General features: G+C 43.6%; 1 protein-coding gene across 1 annotated transcript in view; it reads left to right on the top strand.

The window, feature by feature from the left end:
- Positions 1 to 2,317: 2,317 nt before the first annotated feature.
- Positions 2,318 to 19,579, top strand: part of PTPN5 (protein tyrosine phosphatase, non-receptor type 5 (striatum-enriched)) — a 43,801-nt gene continuing 26,539 nt past the window's right edge. The window contains exons 1-2 of the mRNA XM_006865835.1: positions 2,318 to 2,409; positions 2,560 to 2,636. Of these exons, the coding sequence (XP_006865897.1) occupies positions 2,318 to 2,409; positions 2,560 to 2,636 (169 nt within the window). The remainder of the gene's footprint in view (positions 2,410 to 2,559; positions 2,637 to 19,579) is intronic.

The raw sequence follows: 19,579 nt of genomic DNA, 5'->3' as shown, positions 1-19,579 counted from the left end.
TAGAAGAAGTGCAGCCAGAGTGCTCCTTGGAGGCCAGGATGGCCAAACTTAGTCTCTCATACTTTAGACATAGTGTCAGGAGGGACCAGTCACTGGAGAAGGATATCATATTTGGTAAGGTGGAGGGTCAGAGAAAAAGAAGACCTCCAGTGAGATGGACTGGCAAAATGGCAGCATCAATGGGCTCAAACGTGGCAACAATTGTGAGGTTGGCCCAGGATTGGGCAGTGTTTCATTCTGTTGTACATAGGGTCACTATGAGTCGGTACCAACTCAATGGCACCTAACAACAACAACAACAAATTCAATAGGATGCCATTAAAGTATTTTTTTTTAAGGAAGGTTTTTGATAAATGTTGAATTTGAAGAGTTGATTCTAACTCAGGGCTGCCTCATCTCTTGTGCAGGTTGGAAACTGCATACCCTCTGTAACATGTGCATTGGCACTGTTACATATACAATATATGTGGAGAATATATTGGAGGCCAACCTGAGTAGGAGCTGGATCACGTTGGCTTGGGTAGAGATGAAAGTGATTTGAGAGAGAATTGGAGGGACGCAAGAGGCATTTAAAGGTATGGAAGGTAGCAGCCATCTCTCTTCAAGAGACCTGAGCTCTGAGATTTGGGATTCTCAAAGACCGTTCCAACTGGAGTAAGGGAAAACACTGAAAATGCAATGTCAGTTGGGAACAGAATGTGTCAGCCTGTCTGCCCTTGTTGTGAAGTGTTGAGTCAGTTGCAACTCATAGCAACCCTGTATAGGGTTTCTGAGGAGTGACTGGTGGGTTTAAACTGCCAACCTTGCTGTTAGCAAATCAGTGCGTATCCTACAGCACCACACCAGGACTCCTGCCTGCCCTTAATCATTTAAAATCTGCAGGTGAGCCTGAGAGAAGCCTGAATGCCATCCAGAGACACAGACCTTGCAGAGAGAAAGGCAGCCGACCTCTTGGACTTCTTGGAAGTATGATGTTACCTGAGGCTTTTTTTTAGAGGCTCTTTTGATTGCCAACTTCAGAAATTAAATCCACCTAGCTTAAGCTAAAGTGCCAAAATGTATTGGAAGGATTCTGGCACGTCTTTTGGCCTTACTGGACATATTGCCCACTCAAGACTCAGAATTGGTGGGAATGAAGCAGTTCTAAGGACAGATGTTCACAGTCTTCTCCAAGGGCACTGCAGTTACTGTGACTCATTGTCAGAAACTACAGGCTCCAGGCCCTCTAGGAAGCATTATAAATGTACAGGAGAGAGGATCAGATTGCCCCAGTCTGCTGTGTGTGTTCCACCCCTGGAACAGTTATCTATGCCCAGGTCAAAGACATAAAGGACCAATATGACCTTTGGAGCCCATGCCTGTATCCTGGGCCATTCTCAGAGGAGGGAAGCCTCTGTGAGTTAGCTGTGTAGTTGCTCTCAGGATGGCTCTACAGACACTGCATAAGAGCTGACTGATCTCCAGCAGCCTACTGTGTAAAGGGGAATAGACCCTAGTATGGTCCTACAAGGAATCCTGATGTGGTGCTGTAGGATAAGCACTGGACTGCAAGGTCAGTTTGAACGGAAAGGTCAGCAATTCAAATTTCCCAGCCACTCCTATACAGGGTCGCTATGAGTTAGAACTGACTCATTGGCACTTAAAACAACAACAAATAGTCCTACAAGGTGCCCTGATGGACCAGAAAGAGAGTTTTTTTAATTTTAGAGGAATGAAAACATTTAGAATATGCTATATATATGTATGTATATATTGCATTATATATGTATGTGTGTACACCACGGGAGTCCTGGTGTGGCACTGTGGGTTAATGCACCAGACTGCAAAGCCAATTGAACTGCAAGGTCAGCAGTTCAAGCTCACCAGCTGCTCCTTGGAAACCCTATACAGGGTTGCAATGGATCGGAACCGACTCAGTGGCACTTCACAACAACAACAACAACATGCACCGTGAGTGGGAATCAACTGGACAGCACTTAACAACAACAAATTCTAGCAGTTTCTGGAAAATAATTTTGCATGTCACTTTCCATTGCTTTAAGGCCTTTTCTGAAGCCCCAGAGGCTGTGTGTAACTCAGACCCCTCTCCACACTCACCACCCATAGTAACCAGGAAGGAGAACAGCACAAAGTGAGGGCGTGAGCCTGACTCCTAGACTGTAATTTCAAACCTAGTGTCACCCTAATTAGCTGTGTGACCTTGAACAAGTTACTTCATCTCTGAGTCTGTTTAATGATCCCTAATGCAGGCAGTCATGATGAGGGTTCACTTTGGTGGCATTTATAACATTCTTCCCATAGTGAACCCAGGGCAAAGATGATGATGGTTGTGATGATAACTGCTACCGATGATTCCACATGGAAGACGCTCGCAAAGTTCTGTTCCTGCCTCGACAGCTTGACCCCTCTGTAGGTCGATCTTTTCTTCAGGTCCCCGTCACAGGGTGGTGGTATTCAAAAAGACACAGAGTGCAGGAAAAGAAGGCATTTTATCTTTGTTCAGGATTTTGCCTTGTTCTGGCTCATTGGCATCACCCCCCATTTTTCATCCTGCTGCAGGAGTGAGAGAGAGAACCACGCTGCTGATGACTCCGAGGGAGGGGCCCTGGACATGTGCTGCAGTGAGAGGCTGCCGGGTGAGTCTTCCCAGCGCCCAGCTGGCTAGCCCCCAGAGCTCAGTGTGGAGGGAGGAAGCCCACTCTGACACTGGGGATGGAGTGAAACTGATTAGGGCTGAACTCATTTGAAAGGAGTGACTCAGCTGGTCTGTAGGTCTTCGTTTAAACAGGGATTTGTTTATCTAATCCCTGATGTCTTCCTGACCTGTTAGCATTTGGAGTTTCTTTGGACTCACAGAGAACGAAGAGCAGCTGAGTTGGCAGGGTGGAGAGAGAGGGTAAGAGCTGGGAGTCCAAGGCTGATAAGGATGTGACCACTGATTGGTGATGTGCTGGGTGGACGGACCCAAGAGATTCAAGAGGTAAGATTAGAAAATACAAGCAGACAACCTGAATGTGGCACGAACCAAGGGTGGGGTGGGTGATGTGGCTTAACCTGGCTGTGAGGGTGAAATCGTGTTGCCCACATCGGGTTGGCAACACCTATGGGGAACCTGACCATCTGACCATGGGCAGTCAGTCACCTCGGAGACATTGCCAGGAGGTGGCAGTGTCTCACCAAATACCTAGGTGATGATAAACAACCTTGGGAGGAAGGAAGGAAGGAAGTTTAGGGCATTTTTTTTTGTTGTTGTTGTTTATTTTTGGTTTCTATATTTTATTGGAAAGGAGCTCTGGTAGCGTAATGGTTACGAATCAGTCTGCTAACCTCAGTGTCAGCAGTTCGAAACTACCAGCTGTTCCTCGGGAGAAAGATAAGGCTTTCTGTTCCCATAAAGGTTTACAGCCTCAGAAACCCTGTACAGGGTCACTATGAGTCAGAACCGACTCCACGGCACAAAACAACAACAACAAATATTTTATTGGAGTCCTGATTTGGGGCTGTGGGTTAACGCACTGGACTACAAAGTTGGTTTGAAACGCAAGGTCGGCGGTTCAGGCTCACCAGCTGCTCCTTGGAAACCCTATACGGGGTTGCTATAGGTCAAAACTGACTCAGCGGCACTTAACAACAACATGTTTTACTGGTTTATTACTATTAAAATATCTATTGTAGAAATATTAGAAAATAAAGACAATTTAAAAGTTTCCATAATCCCACAAAAATAGCATGCATTTTTATACTTACCTTTCCAAACCTTTGTGTTTTGGGGAAAAAAAAAAAAAAAACAGCCTTTTGAATTCTAACTTGGAAGTCCCAAACCTATAGCTTGGCAGAAGCCACACCACTGGCAAGAACTTTCACTTGCCACCCTTTAAGGTGGACATTGAAAGTAACTAGGTATGATTCTAAAGTGATTGCTCTTTAAATTAAACTGTTATCACCATGTGTCAATGGCACAACTACTATACTAACTCCTCCAGCAACCAAATGAGGAGTGAGGCCTTTGCTGTAGTTCACCTGTTCTCCAGTAGGGGTGCCATTGCTCAAAACACGTAGAGGACACCCCTTTGGACCATCTGCAGAGATAGTCTCACTAGAGAAGTCAATGTGGGAGCCAGATGTAATTAACTTGGAGAAAAAAATTCTCAGAATGGATGTGAGAGCTATTTGCAGATATTTGAAAGAGTGTCTTGGGGTGAGGGTGGGTGGGGGGACAAATTCATTTTCTGTATCTTAGGAGGATGACATAAGTCCAATACGTGGACATTAAAGAGAGGCCTGTTAGCCCAAAGCATGCAGAACTTTGTTTCTGGCTCTAAGTGATTCAGTCATAGAACTCATCATCCAAGAAGGAAAAAACAAAACAAATGTTCCGTCACTAGAGGAATTGAAGTAATGGCTAGCAGACATTGAAGAGGAAATTTCCACAACAGGGGGGTGGTCCAGATGACATCAAAAGTCCCTTTCAACTATTAAACAGTTCTGTGATTCACATATGAGTCATAGAATTTGGAGATGATTCTACAATCAGGGATGGCCCCGCTGGCTAAGAAAAAAAAAAAAACACACACACAGAAAATAGGCCATGATGTATATGTATAGGAGTCTAGAGCATTGCTTAGTGTAGAGAAAAGAACATGGGGTTCGGCTATCCTGCTTACCATTTGTGTTTGTAGGAAAATTACCTACCTTTGTTGAGCCTCCAGTACTTCATCTACTAAAATGGAAACAGCAGTGAATATTTATCCTTACAAGATGACTTTGTTGTTGTTGTTAAGTGCTGTGGAGTCAGTTCTGATTCATAGCAACACAATGTAGGGTTTCCAAGGAGCAACTGATGGGTTTGAACCATCAACCTTGCAGTTAGCAGTCCAGTGCTTATCCTACAGTGCCACAAGAAGACTAAGTGAGTCAACAAATGCACCCACTCAATCACTCAATCAATAAAATGTTTATTGAGCATCTACTATATGGCAGGCACTATAGTGGTTACGAATCAGGCTGCTAACCTCAAAGTCAGCAGTTCAAAACTACCAGCAGTTCCACAGGAGATAGATGAGGCTTTCTGTTTCCATTAAGATTCACAGCCTCGGAAACCCTATACAGGGTCGCTATGAGTCGGAACCGACTCTATGGCACATAACCACCATCACCATACTGGGCACTGGGCAAACAGTGGTGAATAAAGCAGACATAGTCTGTTTCACATACAAATCCTGCTTTGATTGGGGCTTAGAAAATGAGATGAAGTTACAGCAGAGAAACTGCCGTAATAGGCAGCATATGTTTCATTCTAATTCTAATCCTCTCTCCTGTTGTAGAGTGGGAGATGAGTGATGGTCATCATGGTCAGAGCTGGTCCATTTACTTCCTTGGGCCAGCCACTATCCCAGAAGCTCCTATACATCTCATCTCTCATAGAACCCCCTCCCCTACTCTATGAAGGTAGTACTGCTGGGTGCTGTAGGATAAGCATTTGACTACTAACCACAAGGTCAGCTCCTCAGAAACTCTATACAGGGCCACTATGAGTTGGAATTGACTCCATGGCACTTAATAATAACAACAACCATCTGAAGTTGGTATCATTTGCTGTTCCCATCTTATAGATGAGACGACCAAAATTACAGTCTCTTCAATGTTACTTAGCTAATGTCTGGTAGAAGGAGGATTCACTCAAAGGCCATCTCTCCCAGAGCTTGTGCTCCTAGCTGTCACCCTGTTCTGCTTCCATTGTCACCATCAGAGTTGCCATCGTTTTCTGATGATACCTTGTTGACTATGACAGGAAGAACTAGGTTGTATGTGTCTCCAGGGAAGAGTTTAGAGAAGGTTGGCCATGTCTGTGTGCCTGCCAGGAGCTGTCCCCAGACTTCCATGATACTATCCTTAGAGAGCACTGTAGTGCTTTTGTTTCCCCCATGAGACTATGAAGTCAAGTACCAGCTCGGTTGTATTCCGTGTCCTCCGTGTCCAGCATTCATTCACTCATTTCCTTATTCATTCACTATGAACTGAGCACCGACATGAGCCAGCACTGTTGTAGGCACAGAGACTCAGCACTGAACCAACTGAGAAGATTCCCTGTCCTCAAAGGGCAGTACAGTGAACTGTTAAAGAGCAGGAACTCAGGAGCCAGAGTTGGCCTCACGTCTTACCAACAGATGACCATGAGCAAATTAACATTACCTCTCTGCACCTTGGTTTCTGAATTTACAAAACGAGAGAAATAATTTGTTGGAGGATTAAATGAATTAACATAGAACTTAGAACAGTACTTGGTATATAGCAACTGTTATATAGGTTTTTGGTATGAATGGAGAGACAGTAAATGAAGCAAAATATATAACATAGCAGATGGTAGTGAATGCCATGAGAAAAAAAAATGGAAACCAAGAAACGGCATAAGTGGGGTTTGGGAAGTGGTTTGCTATTATAATAGAGTGATTCTAGAGTCCAGTGTGGAGTAGACATCCACAAATGCCTAAACTGTAGCTTGGATACAGAGATAAAGTTGTACAGATAGGTCAAGAGAATTGGCTCTTGGTCTTAAAAAAAATAGCCCACGGGCACTGTAAACAATTGCATAGTGATGGTATAAAAATACAGCTGTCACTCAGATAGATATGTGTACACTAGCATTCACTGCAGTATTATTCAGAATAGCCAAAAGAAAGAAACAAGCCCAGTGTCCATCAACAAATAAATGGATAAACTAAATGTGGTACCTGTATATCCAACCAAAAGGCCACTGCTGCCAAGTCAGTTCTGACTCAAAGCTGCCCTGTCAGATTGAGTACAACTATCCCATAGGGTTTCCAATGCTGTAAATCCTTACAGAAACTGATTGCCACATCTTTCTTGAACGGAGTGGGTGATGGGTTCAAACCACCAACCTTTTTGTTAGCAACTGAGCTTTAGCCACTGTATTACCAAGGCTCCTCATACATACATACAGTGTAATATTCAGCCATGAAATCTGATTCATGCTATGACATGGATGAACATTGAAAACCTGATAGAGTCACAAATAATGGACAAATATTTTATGATCCTACCCTGGTAGCTTAGTGGTTACATATCGGGCTGTGAACTACAAGGTCAGCAGTTCGAAACTACCAGCTGTTCCGCGGGAGAAAGACGAGGCTTTCTGCTCCCGTAAAGATTTACAGCCTCAGAAACCCTGTACAGGGTCACTATGAGTCGAAATCGACTCCACGGCACATAACAACAACAACTTATATGAAATGTCTAGAGTAAGGTTAACACATAAAGGCTAAAGTTTATTAGTGGTTACCAGGAACAAAGGGGAGGAGAGAATGGGAGTTATTACTGGAGAAGTACTGTGTCTATTTGGGGGATATAAAACTTTGGAAATGGATAATGGTGGTCGTACAACGTGGTGCATGTGATTAATGTCACTGAATTGTATACTCAAATATGATTAAACTGGCATTGTTTAGTTATATTTGTTTTTGTTGTGATTGTTAGCTGCTGTCGAATGATTCTGACTTATGTCATGCGCAGAATAGAACTGTTCCGTAGAGTTTCAAGAGCACACTTGATTGCTCGCTCTGCCCCCCACTTGATTTCTGCCACAGCCACACCCCTTCTCATGCACACACAGAGCTCAGCAGCACCTCCTTCTATCATCAGACATTCACCTCTTCCTTTCAGAAGTGGGTTGCCAGGCCTGTCTTCCAAAGCACTGCTAGGCTTGAACTACCAGCGTTTTGATTACCAGTTTTGTTTTTTTAATGCTGTATTGTGAATTATGTGATAGTTTACATGGGAGAGCATTAGCTTCACATTGATCCCATCGTATATCATTTCCTTGCCATGGTTACAATCCCTTCCATGCATCATCAATTAACCAATAGTAGTCTTGTTTTGTTAAGTGCTGTTGACTCATAGCTAACCTATGTAGTGTTTCCAAAAAGTGGCTGGTGGAGTGGAACCACAGATCTTATAGTTAGCAGTCCAATATTTATCCTACAGCATGACACCAGGGCCCCGGTGAGTAGTCTAGCACTTAACTATTTGCACCACTCAGGGACTCTTATATATGCTTTACTACAATAAATTTTTTTTTTAAAGAAATACAACCTAGGACTTCCAGCAAGGTGGTGGTCTAGACAAACACACTAGGGGATCCCTCTACAACAAAGATACATGACACCAAATAAACAGACACAGATGAAAATTCTGGAAGCCTGAACTTCAGAGGAAAGGTTAGAGAAGTGGATTGAGTGCTTGCTGGGAGGAGAAGCTGAGCAAGGACAGTTGGAGAGGGAGACTAGTGAACAGCTGGTCAGACTCAACACGACCATCTTGTGAGCAGGTCTGGCAACAGAAGGAGGACTGACAGAGCAAATTCACACAGGTGACAGAAAAGGTGTCTTTTTCCTTCTTTTCTCCCATGCTCCCTGGTGACCACAGGTATGGCCAGCTCCCACCCTCATCCATACCCAACAGATCCCCTGCTCTCAGGAGTTCAGAACCACGTGGTTGGGAGCCATGCCACGGTGCCGCTTTGGTGCCTGGATTCAGGCGGGATGGGCTCTAGACCTACAAAACCTTCAGAGTCACCAGATTAGCATTTAACCAGTTACCCTGCCCCCAGCTTCCTTATGGTCCAAACAGACACTGAAACAAGCTCCATTAAGGGCCTCCAAAAGGACTTCCAGATTTAATGCCCTGAACATAGATAACAGCAAGGCTGTGAGGAACTCCATCTAGGGCCAGGAACTGTGCTGTCAAATCCCTCCCACGTCCACCTCATGAACTCCTTGATTTGCAGGAGCCACCAGAGTTTTCTCCTCGCTGGATTTTTTTTTCCTTAATTGTTTTATTGTTTTTGTTTATTCTTTCTCTTCTTTCCACTGCTCTTTCCATTTTCTTGAATTTTATTCTTTCAATCTCTGCTTTTGTTTTCCTTCTGTCCTTCTGTTTCTCATTTCCACTCTTCTTTTTATCCCCCTCTTGATCTTTCTTTACTACTCTCTTTTCATCTTGCCTCTCTTTGGTTTTTTAAGTGTTATTTTCAATTTCTTCCTTTTAGTCTCTCTCTTAATTTTCTTTTCTTTGGCTCCATTTCCCTGTTTTTCTTTTCTTTCTTTCTTTTTTTTTTTTTTGTTATTCTTGAGTTCTTATTTCTTCCTTTTATTTTCTCTCTTATTTTTCCCTTCTGTAGCTCAATTTCCCTGTCCCTCTTTTGTCTTTATAGTTATTACATTCCTTTTTTTCTGTTTGCTGACTGTTTTTATTTCTCTTTTTCTTTTAATTGTTGGTTTCTTGTTTGTTTATTCTGTTTTGTTTTCTTGTGGGGGTGGGGGGAGGGTTTTCTCTTTCCCAACTGGCAGGAAACAACAACTGTGCCTTTACAGCCCAGTCACAAGTTTACCCTCTGCAGCTCTGCCCACTGGGAAAGAGCCAATACCAGCTCCTATGCCACCTGATCAATGACAAACAGCAGCCAACACCAGCCAGAACTGAGGTGCACAAACAGCAAAGGAGAATAGTGTACACACTTCCATTCACTAACCATGCCCACAGGTGATTGTTGGTAAGAGCCTAAGAGCATATTAACATACAATCATCAACTAAAACCAAATACAATGATTTCACAATACCCCAGAGGCAACAGACAATTTTAGCTCACACAAAGAAACAAGAGAGAATGGCTTAAATAAATGACCAAGGTGCAGAACCAGAAAATGTTCTTGAGGAAGAAAAGGTAATGGAACTACCTGAAAAATAATTCAAAATAATTACATTTAGGTACCTTCAAAGGATTGACAGAAAGATCAAGGAAAGCAAGAAGAACACAGAAAAGAAAAGAAAAAAAAACTTTAGAAGAACTCAGGAAAACGCTGTAAGAACAAACTGACCAAATAAATGCAAATTTTGAAAAAATAAAAAACCTCTAGTGTGCTGAAGACCTGGGGGGTACGGGGGGAAGGATTGCAGGGTATACCCTTTGGTTGGTTGATGATACATGGAGGGGATTGTAACCATGGCAATGAGATGATATACAATAGAATGAATGTAAAATTAATGTTCTCCCATGTAAACTATCACATAATTCACAATAAAACATTTAAGAAAAAAAAAAAACAAAAAAAAACCACCAGACCCGGAAGATAATACTAAGATTTCAGAAATGAACAATACATTAAAAGGGCAAATCAGTAGGTTCAAAGCAATGGAAGCCTGAATTAATGAATCTCTTAATACTAGTATGCTAGAAGCACAATCAGAAAAAGGAATGAAAAATTCCAAAGAGAGCCTAAGCGTTATGTGGGACACCATGAAGAGGTACAACTTACAGGTCATCAGAATTCCAGAACAGGAAGAGACAATAAAAAGTACAGAGAAAAATGTCAAAGAATATTGGAAGAAAACTTCGTACCATCATGAAAGAGAAAAAGATATAAGAAGCTGAACAAACCCCAAACAGGATAAATCCTAAAAGAAAATCAGGAAAGACAGCATAATCAAACTTTCAAAAGCAAAGACAAGAAAAGAATCCCTAGAGCAGTTCGGGAAAAAATGAAATTCTACCTCCAGAGAAGAACCAATAAGTCTAAGCTGACTTCTCAGCAGAAGCCATGAAGGCAAAAAGCAATGGGATGACATATACAAAACTCTGAAATGAAAAACTTGCCAACCAAGAATCATATACCCAGCAAAGCTAACCCTCAAATACAATGGCAAAATTAGGATGTTTCCTGATAATCAGAAATTAGAATGAATTTGTAATGATCAGAGCAACTTTACAAAAAATTCTAAAGGGTGTTTGTTCTTTGGACTGAGAACCAACAACAGCAGATAACAACCTGAGATTACCATACATGACAACAGCACCCAGAACTCAATCCAAACATAGAAGTATGTAAAGTCCTGGTGTGGTGCTATGGGTTAATGCATCAGTCTTCAAAGCTGTTTGAACTGCAAGGTTGGCGGTTCAAGCTCACCAGCTGCTCCTTGGAAACCTTATACAGGGTCGCTATGGGTTGGAACCAACTCGACGGCACTTCACAACAACAACAACAGAGTAAAACAAACCTTCAAGACTGAAAATAGGGAGCCAGAGATACCAATTTACAATGAAGTCAACTGCAAAACTAAAAGAGGGAATTGTGTAGATACAGAATTTCCAAATGGCAAGAAGTCTAGTAGATTTAAAGATAAAACACTGTTTTAAACAGTTAAAAAAGTAATGAATTATAAGGTAACCTCAGAGAAAATTAATACAACAGAAATTAAGAAACCTGTCCCACCTACTAGTAGTCTATACGTGTTTATTCTTGCTTGTCAAGTGCATGTGCACACATACCCACAAAAAAAAGATCTCTGCACAGAAAATTACGTGAAACAAAGAAACCAGCAGTACCACAAAAAGCACACACAGCAAAATGACAGCAATCAATTCATACCATTCGCTAATTACACTGAATGTAGATGGATTAAACACACCAGTCAAGAGACAGAGAGAACAGAATGGATGAGAGAGCAGGATCCTTCAATATGCTGTCTACAAGAGACACATGAAAAAGATAGAGACAGCCTAAATGCCCATCAACAGAAGAGTGGTTAAACTTTGGTACATCCATACAGTGGAATACTATGCAATGTGGAGAATACTGATGAATCTGTATAACATCTCACAAACATGGATGAACCTGGAGGACATTATGCTGAGTGAAATTAGTCAATCACAAAACGACAAATATTGTATTAGACCAATGTTGTTAAAATGTTAAGAAAAAGTTTTCTTAATAAAAAGAAATAATCAATGATTGTTATGGAGGAGGTGGGAAGGGAAAATATTCATGGGCTAGAGGGCAGACACGTGTTAACACAGGTGACAAGGCAGGTAATATACAAGAGGGAGGTTAACAGATGAAAGGTGAAGGTGGAAACCCTGTACAGGGTCGCTATGGGTTGGAACCGACGACACTTAACAGCAACAACAACAATGTAAGAAATAAGAAAGAGATGAGGAGAGAGACTTGGCTTCAATAGTTGTTGTTGTTAAGTGCCGTGGAGTCAGTTCCGACTCATAGTGACCCTGCACAGGGTTTCCGAAGCTGTAAATCTTTACGGGAGCAGAACGCCTCATCTTTCTCCCATGGAACAGCTAGTAGTTTCGAACTGCTGACCTTGTGGTTCACAACCCGATTCGTAACCACTACACCACCAGAGCTTCAGCAGTAAGTAGGTTTATTAAGAGTAAACCTGGGAGGGGGTACCCCAAGTCACCAAGAGACCAAGAGCCCACCTGTTCCTGACAGACTGCAGTATTTAAGGTGGTGTGGTCCCGGGTACAGTTCTGGTGAGCTTCCAGTGGGCAGGGTTATAGAGATTTTCCTGAAACCTAAAACTACCAGAGGGGAGGGTCTCTTGATATAATAAAGACCCAAGCCTTCCGGAGAAGCTTAAGCAGGACTTTATTTAGTGCCACTTGGGGGTAGCTGCAGTGAATGCCATTTTGTTGATCAGGCTCAGGATCCTTCAGGTAAATGCTGTTAACTCATGGTACAGGAAGAAGATTACAAACATTATGATGAAGCAAAGTATATGATTTACTGAATGTAAAACTGATGATTTGCTCTCAATTCACAATGAAAAGTTTTTTTAAAAAAAGAAAGGAAGAAATACAATCTTTGAGTAATCTCTCCCAACTCCCAGCTTCTGTCCCCACTGGGCTAGGTGTAAGGCGGAGCACAGGAGGTCCAGCCATGTCCGGGTTACTCACTCATTCCCACACACGCCACAAGGTGAGAGTGACATGACCAGCACTCCAGCCGTGGTCACTCAGACCTGAACCTGTGCCGGCTAGGTCATACAGCCCTCCCAGAAGGAGATTTCTGGGGTGAAAACATACTTAGGTGTTACCATCACCCCCACACAGCACCAGTTGCTCAGGGACTTACACTCTGGCTCCCAAAGCCGTCCCACCTCCTAGCAGTCTATGCATGTTTGTTCTTGCTTGTCAGGTACATGTGCACACATTCCCAGAAGCCCTCCCCAGGCCCATGCCTGGTCTCTCCAACTCCCACGGCCCTGCAGGGGTGGCCCCACACCTGCCCACCAGCTTACTCTTGCACACTCAGTCTCATTTAGCTGCACCGTCTACCCACTCTCTGCCTCTAGACTTTGCTTCCCAGAGATGAGCACATTCACTTGTTCTCTCTGCCTCCCACAACCACACCCCCTTCTCATGCTCACATAGTGATCAGCAGAACCGCCTTTTCTCACGGGCACTCTCTCCTCTTCCCAGGCCCTCCTTTATGTGTAGCTCCCAGGTACCATACCTGCTCCAACCATCTGCCTTCTCCACTCCATGTGCACATGCCCACGGGCTTTTTCTCCTTTCTTAGGCATACCTTCTTTTTCATTCAAGCACCCTCCTTTTCCTTTCACTGTTCGCCCTGGGTTTCTCACTCATTTTCCCAAGCACACTTGTACACTCTCCTTCACACCTCCACCCTTGTGTGTAGGAGTTCACATGTGCAGGAAAACAGGCAATGCTGCTGGCACTGGGGCCTTCACTCCTGTTCCCCAACCAGCACCAATGTGGGCCTCGCCTAGGACCCAGCGGCCTCCCCGAGGGAAGGCTGTAAAGCCGAAGTAGGACTTATGATGGCTAGGATGGCAGTGGAGCCACAATCCCAAGTGCTACTTTCAGGGGATCCTCGGGGCACACTTATGGATAGGCCCACTGCTAACATCTGCAAAGACCAAGGGGCAGACTACAGATGAGATACCCACACTATAAATAGAAATCTTTCAACAAACTGATGCAGCACTAGAGGCATTCATCTATGGCAAGAAATTTGGAAGACAGCGAGCTGGCCAACTGATTGGAAAAGATCCATATCTGTGCCTATTCCAAAGAGGAGGTGCAACAGAATATGGGAATATTCCAACAATATCATTAATAATGCATCCAAGTAAAATTTTGCTAAAGATAATTCAAAAACTATTGCAACAGTATGTTGACAGGGAGCCTCCAGAGGTTCATGTCAGATAAAGACATGGAACAAGAGATATCATTGCTGACATCAGATACATCTTTGCTGAAAGCAGATAATACCAGAAAGATGTTTACCTGTGCTTTATTGACTATACAAAGGCTTTCAATTGTGTGGATCATAACAAGCTATGGACAACATTGTGGAGAATGAATATTCTGGAACATTTAATTGTACTCATGAGGAACCTAAATGTAGACCAAGAGGCAGTTGTTCAAACAGAATAAGGGGACACCAAATGGTTTAAAATCATAAAAGGTGTGTACCAGGAATGTATTATTTCACCATACTTATTCAGTTTGTAGGAGTCTGGGTGTGGCACTGTGGGTTAATGCACTGGACTGTGAAGTCAGTTTAAACTGCAAGGTTGACAGTTCAAGCTCACCAGTTGTTCCTTAGAAACCACATACAAGGTCGCTATGGGTCAGAACTGACTCAATGGCTCTTAACAACAACAACAACAAAATTCAGTCTGTAGGTGAGCAAATAATATGAGAAGCTGGGTTACATGAAGCAAAACATGGCATCAGGATTAGAGGAAGACTCATTAACAACCTGCGCTATGCAGATGATACAACCTTGCTTGTAGTTCTGGTGGGGCACTGTAGGATAAGCACTGTACCGCAAAGTTGATTTGAACTGCAAGGTGGCAGTTCAAACCCACCAGCTGCTCCTCAGAAACCCTATACAGGGTCACTATGAGTCAGAATTGACTTGACAGTGCTTAACAACAACAATAGCAGCACAACCATGTTTGCTAAAAGTGAAGAGAACTTAAAAATACTAATGAAGATCAAAGACCATAGCCTTTGATATGGGTTGCACCTCAATGTAAAGAACAAAAAAAAACAAAACTCCTCAGCACTAGACCAATAAATCACATCAAGATCAATAAACAAAAGGTTGACAATAAGTAGTCAGCAGTTTGAACCCAACAGTAGCTCTAAAGAAGACAGATATGACTGCCTACTTCCGTACAGACGGGTGGTGGTAGTGTGCCGTCGAGTCACTTCTGACTCAGAGTGACCCTGTATAGGCTTTCTGATCCTGTAAATCTTTCCAGGAGCAGAAAGCCTCATCTTTATCCCAAGGAGTAGCTGCTCAGATCTCCTCTGTCCTGTAGAGTTATTATGAGTCACAATCAGAGGACAATGGGTTTGGTTTGGGGTGAAAATGAACTTAAAGGTCAAGTTCACATTTCTGTTTCTGACTTTTCAGAGTTATGTACCACATATGGGGCATAAGGAAAGCCAGTCTCCACCCACCCTCCCCACTGGCTGTATCTACCATCACCAGGGGTCTCACATGCACTCCTGAGAATGGGAACCCCCGTCCACACATCCAAGCTCCATCCACATCTTCTGTAAGCAGCACCCTTTAATCACCTCTAGAGATAGGGGTGCTTCATAAAGCAGTCAAGGAAGAGAGCCACACACTACCAGTTTAGGCAGGAAATTCTAGGGTTCTGGGCACCCAGATCATGGTCTAAGTGGAAGAACTGATTCCAGATAGGAATGACCCTTTGTGTCACCCATGAGGAGACATATGCCTGGTGAAGGATTGAAGCAGGACCCTCTAGCATGGGGCTAGGGCAGGGGTCTTCTTGAGTGTACAAGCGGTACTGCATGTGCTTGCTTGCATATTGAGTGCCAGGCTTCAAGCCATGGGCATTGCCTCTGACAAATGCACTTGGATATGACCTGGTACTTCATCACCCCTTGGATTGGTTCATTCCACTATAATGGGAAAAAACAATCTTTTCATAATACTATGAGAATTCTGTGATAAAATAGATATAACTGGGGGTGGGGCAGTTATAAGCCATAATGCGCCACTTTTATTCTTAGTTTTTATTGGATTCAGAATTTGGACTGTGTTGTTTTCAAGCTTGGGATCTTGGATGAATCACTTTATTTCCTAAACTTCAGAATTACACACAACACATGAAACCCCATAGGACAAGTGGAGCTGTTTCTTATGACCCCAGTGTTGTCTGTTTAACTGTGAGTGATTAAACCGGAGTGATCTAATGAACCAGGGGAAACGTCCTCAGAGAAGGAACTAGTCTGTCTGCAGTAGGATTACCCAGAAGTTAGTGGGGCTCACATTGCCTGGTTTTTTCTTTAACGTTTTTTTGTTTGTTTGTTTGTTTGTTTGTTTGTTTGTTTGTTTTGTGTGTGTGTGTGTGTGTGAATAGGGTGAAGATATACAGAGCAGATCATTCGTTTTCCATTCTACAATTCATACACTTTGTGTTTCATCTCAGCGATTGCAGTCCCCTCCATGGAACAGCACACGTATTCCGTTTCTTTCCTGTGTTTCCTGTTTCCGTTGTTCCTCCTTTCCTAACCCTTTGTTTCACAGTTTGTGCCTGTAACTCTTGGTTCTCTGAGCATGGTCCCATAGAGGGCTCTACCTCTACCACCACCACAGATTGCCCAGGAGTGAGTATCATAGCTGACATGTCCCAGGCGAGGCTGTGAGAATTTCTTTGAGACCTACACCCTGGAGCAGAGCCTCTGGTTCCCAGATTTCTGTCATTCCCAGACCAGTTCCCACAGGGGACCAAAAGAATCTGGAGCAGAGAGAATACGGGGGAGGAAGTGTGGTTGGAGACTGAGGACATAGCGGCCCCTAGAACTTGCTGAACCCCCCAGATTGACCCTGGCAAAGATTGTGGTCTTGATCCTAAAGACAATGAGAAGCCATTGGATTAAATTCAAACAAGGGCTTAGTGTAAAAAAAAAAAAAAAGGCAGTGAGTCTTTATAGCTGGAAAGGTCCTTAACTACCCCCCAGTCCCAGTCTTGGAAGGCCCATGGAGATAGTCAGGTGCCTACTGGAAGTCACACAGCCCATTCGAGCCAGTGCTGAGACTGTAACTCGGTGCTCCGGTACCTTACCAATGCTGAGGACCATCTGAGAGTGGCAGCCTTCAGAAGCTTGGGGTTTGCCAGCTTTGCTACCCTGGGGCTCTTTGCTCATTTATCTAGAGCTCTCATGGCACTGGGCAGACCCCACCAAAGAACCATAAACCAGGACCGCCCTCAGCCTTATGGGGCTTCAAACTCAGACCCTCCCGAAACCCACAGGCAGTGCCTGTTAAACTTCTCCTGCAGATCCAATGAAAGAGAGCTTCCCCAGAGGGCCAAAGACACAAGTACCACGCCTGGCTCGGAATCTGATTCTCTGGACCTCAGCTTCCTCTTCTATAACATGAAAAAGGAAAGCAAGATGCTCTCTCAAGTCTGCATCTTTGTCCAAAGAGCTCTCCTCTTTGCTCCAGAGTCTCTGCTGCTGACTCTTTGAGTTCTCAGCATGGGCAACGCTGTAGGGGGTCTGCACCCTCAGAGTTTCATTGACCCTTTTCACCCTCATACTTCTGGGCCTCCACTCTAGAGAGGCACAAAGAACTGAGCCTTTGTTTGCAGCAACAAAGCTGTCTGCCATTCCAGATAGATTCATTTTATTATTTCCCATCCAAAGAGTACTTGAGCTCTTTTTATTTTGGAAGATTCTCAGATTTAATTAACTGGCAGAGACAAAGCTGCCCCACTTTACACACCCCCAGCCCCTGCCCCCTCCATCCATAGACCTGTTGCTAGCCAGCAACCTCAAAGTCACTGCCCATGTGGGACGTAGTGCCCATTGTCTTGCTGGGGGCTCACCTGGCAGATGAAAGAGGAATCCTTCCTCTCCCTCACCCCCCAGCCAATTATTGAGCACTTGTGTGCCAGGCACCAAGCTGAGACCTCTGTATGTTGTATTTCACCATATCTTCAAAATCCTATAAGGCCTAAGAACTTTAAGGGGCAGACAGCTTCAATTAATGGTGATGAGACAGTCTGAATAGAGAGTGAGAATGAACACAGTGTGAATGAAATATGTAATTAATGGCATTGAACTGTTCATGTAGAAATTGTGAATGGATATATGGTTGGTTGTGTCCATTGCCACCAAATAGAAATAAAATACAAAAATCCTATGAAGCAAATTTTTTAGTTTGTCCATTTTCTAGATGAGAAATTCAAATTCAGAGAGACTTGCCCAAAGTCACACAGGTAGTGGCCGTATGGTCCACAAATGATGTTATAAATTTTGACAGAAAAAAGGTTCCCCACCCTTGCTAGTGGCAGGGTGTGTTACTTGAAAAACATGCCTCCCCAGAGCATCCAGACCAGTGTCCCATTCCTGCCCCTTCCCTAGCACATCCCTGCCCACTCCAACCTCCTCTCCTTCAGGCTAAGTATTGGATATGCTTGGCTTTCTGCCATCGTCCCCAGCTACTTGGGACCAGTTCCACTGTTCTATGTTCACACCTCCTCTCAGAAGATCCTCACTGTGGTGGACAGGTGTGATTGTGCCATTTGGGGTGTCCCCTCTGGAGCTCCTTCTTGGGCTGACTACCCCGACAGAGAAGAGGGAGAAGCAGTTGGGGTGTGGAGGTGTAGTCTGGGTCAGGAAGTACAGAATGTGATAAAGAAGACAGATGCTGAAGCCAGACTGGGTCTGAGTCCTGTCTGTGATGACTTGGGGCAAGTTGTTTACCCTCTTGTAGTTCTCAGTTCTTATTGGCAGTTCAGTGGTACAGTTCTTGCCTTCTGTGTGGGAGACCTGAATTTTATTACTGGCTATTGTACCCCCTGCATAGTCACCACCTGTCTGTCAGTAGAAGTTGCTGTGTTGCTATGATGCTAAATGGGTTTCAGTGGAACTTCCAGACTGAAATAGACCAGGAAGAAAGGCCTGGCAATCTACTTCCCAAAGCAGCCAATGAAAACCTTTTGGATCACAAGGGTCTGCTCTGCAACCAATCATGGGTATGGTACAGAACTGGACAACATTTCAATCAAGGGCCAACATGGCAGCAACTAACAACAATAAACAAACACTGTCACCAAGTGAATTCTAACTCATAGTAACCCCATAGGAGAGGGTAACTCCCCCATAAGGTTTCCAAGGCTGAAAATCTCTCCCCCAAGAAGTAGCTGGCAGGTTTCAACTGCCAACCTTTGACTTTGCAGCCAAGTACTTGAACTGCTACACCACTAGGTATCCCTAACAATGTTGTTGTTGTTGTTAAGTGCCGTGGAGTCAGTTCCAATTCAGAGCGACCCTGGATAGGGTTTCCAAGGAGCCTAACATCTAAAATGAAGGCAATTCCAGTACTTATCTCATGCAGTTGTTATGAGGTTTGGATAAATTGTTATTTGTAAAGTGTTAGCTGAAATTTTGCTTTGTAATAGAAAGGAAAAAATATATAATCAATCACACGGGTGGTAGGAGGTAAATTTTGTTTATCCCAAACTGCAGACCTGCAGATGTTTATTTTGTGTGGGTCTCAGAATCAGGGTCCTTGGTTTAGGGGGTTAGTTGTTAGTATGTTCATTAATAGTATGGGCTCTGGGAACAGACTACCTGGGTTCTAGTTAGCTTCTAACCCATTTATTGACCTGACCTTTAACCAGTTGACTTAATGTCCCTGTGCCTCAGTTTCCTTATCTGTACAATGGAAGTAAGTGTAACAGCTGCCGCCTT

The sequence above is a fragment of the Chrysochloris asiatica genome, unplaced genomic scaffold (genome assembly GCF_000296735.1).
Source record: "Chrysochloris asiatica unplaced genomic scaffold, ChrAsi1.0 scaffold00083, whole genome shotgun sequence".
Classification (NCBI taxonomy): Eukaryota; Metazoa; Chordata; class Mammalia; order Afrosoricida; family Chrysochloridae; genus Chrysochloris; species Chrysochloris asiatica.
Note: the sequence above shows the minus strand (reverse complement) of the source record. Positions and strands in the feature narration are given on the sequence as shown.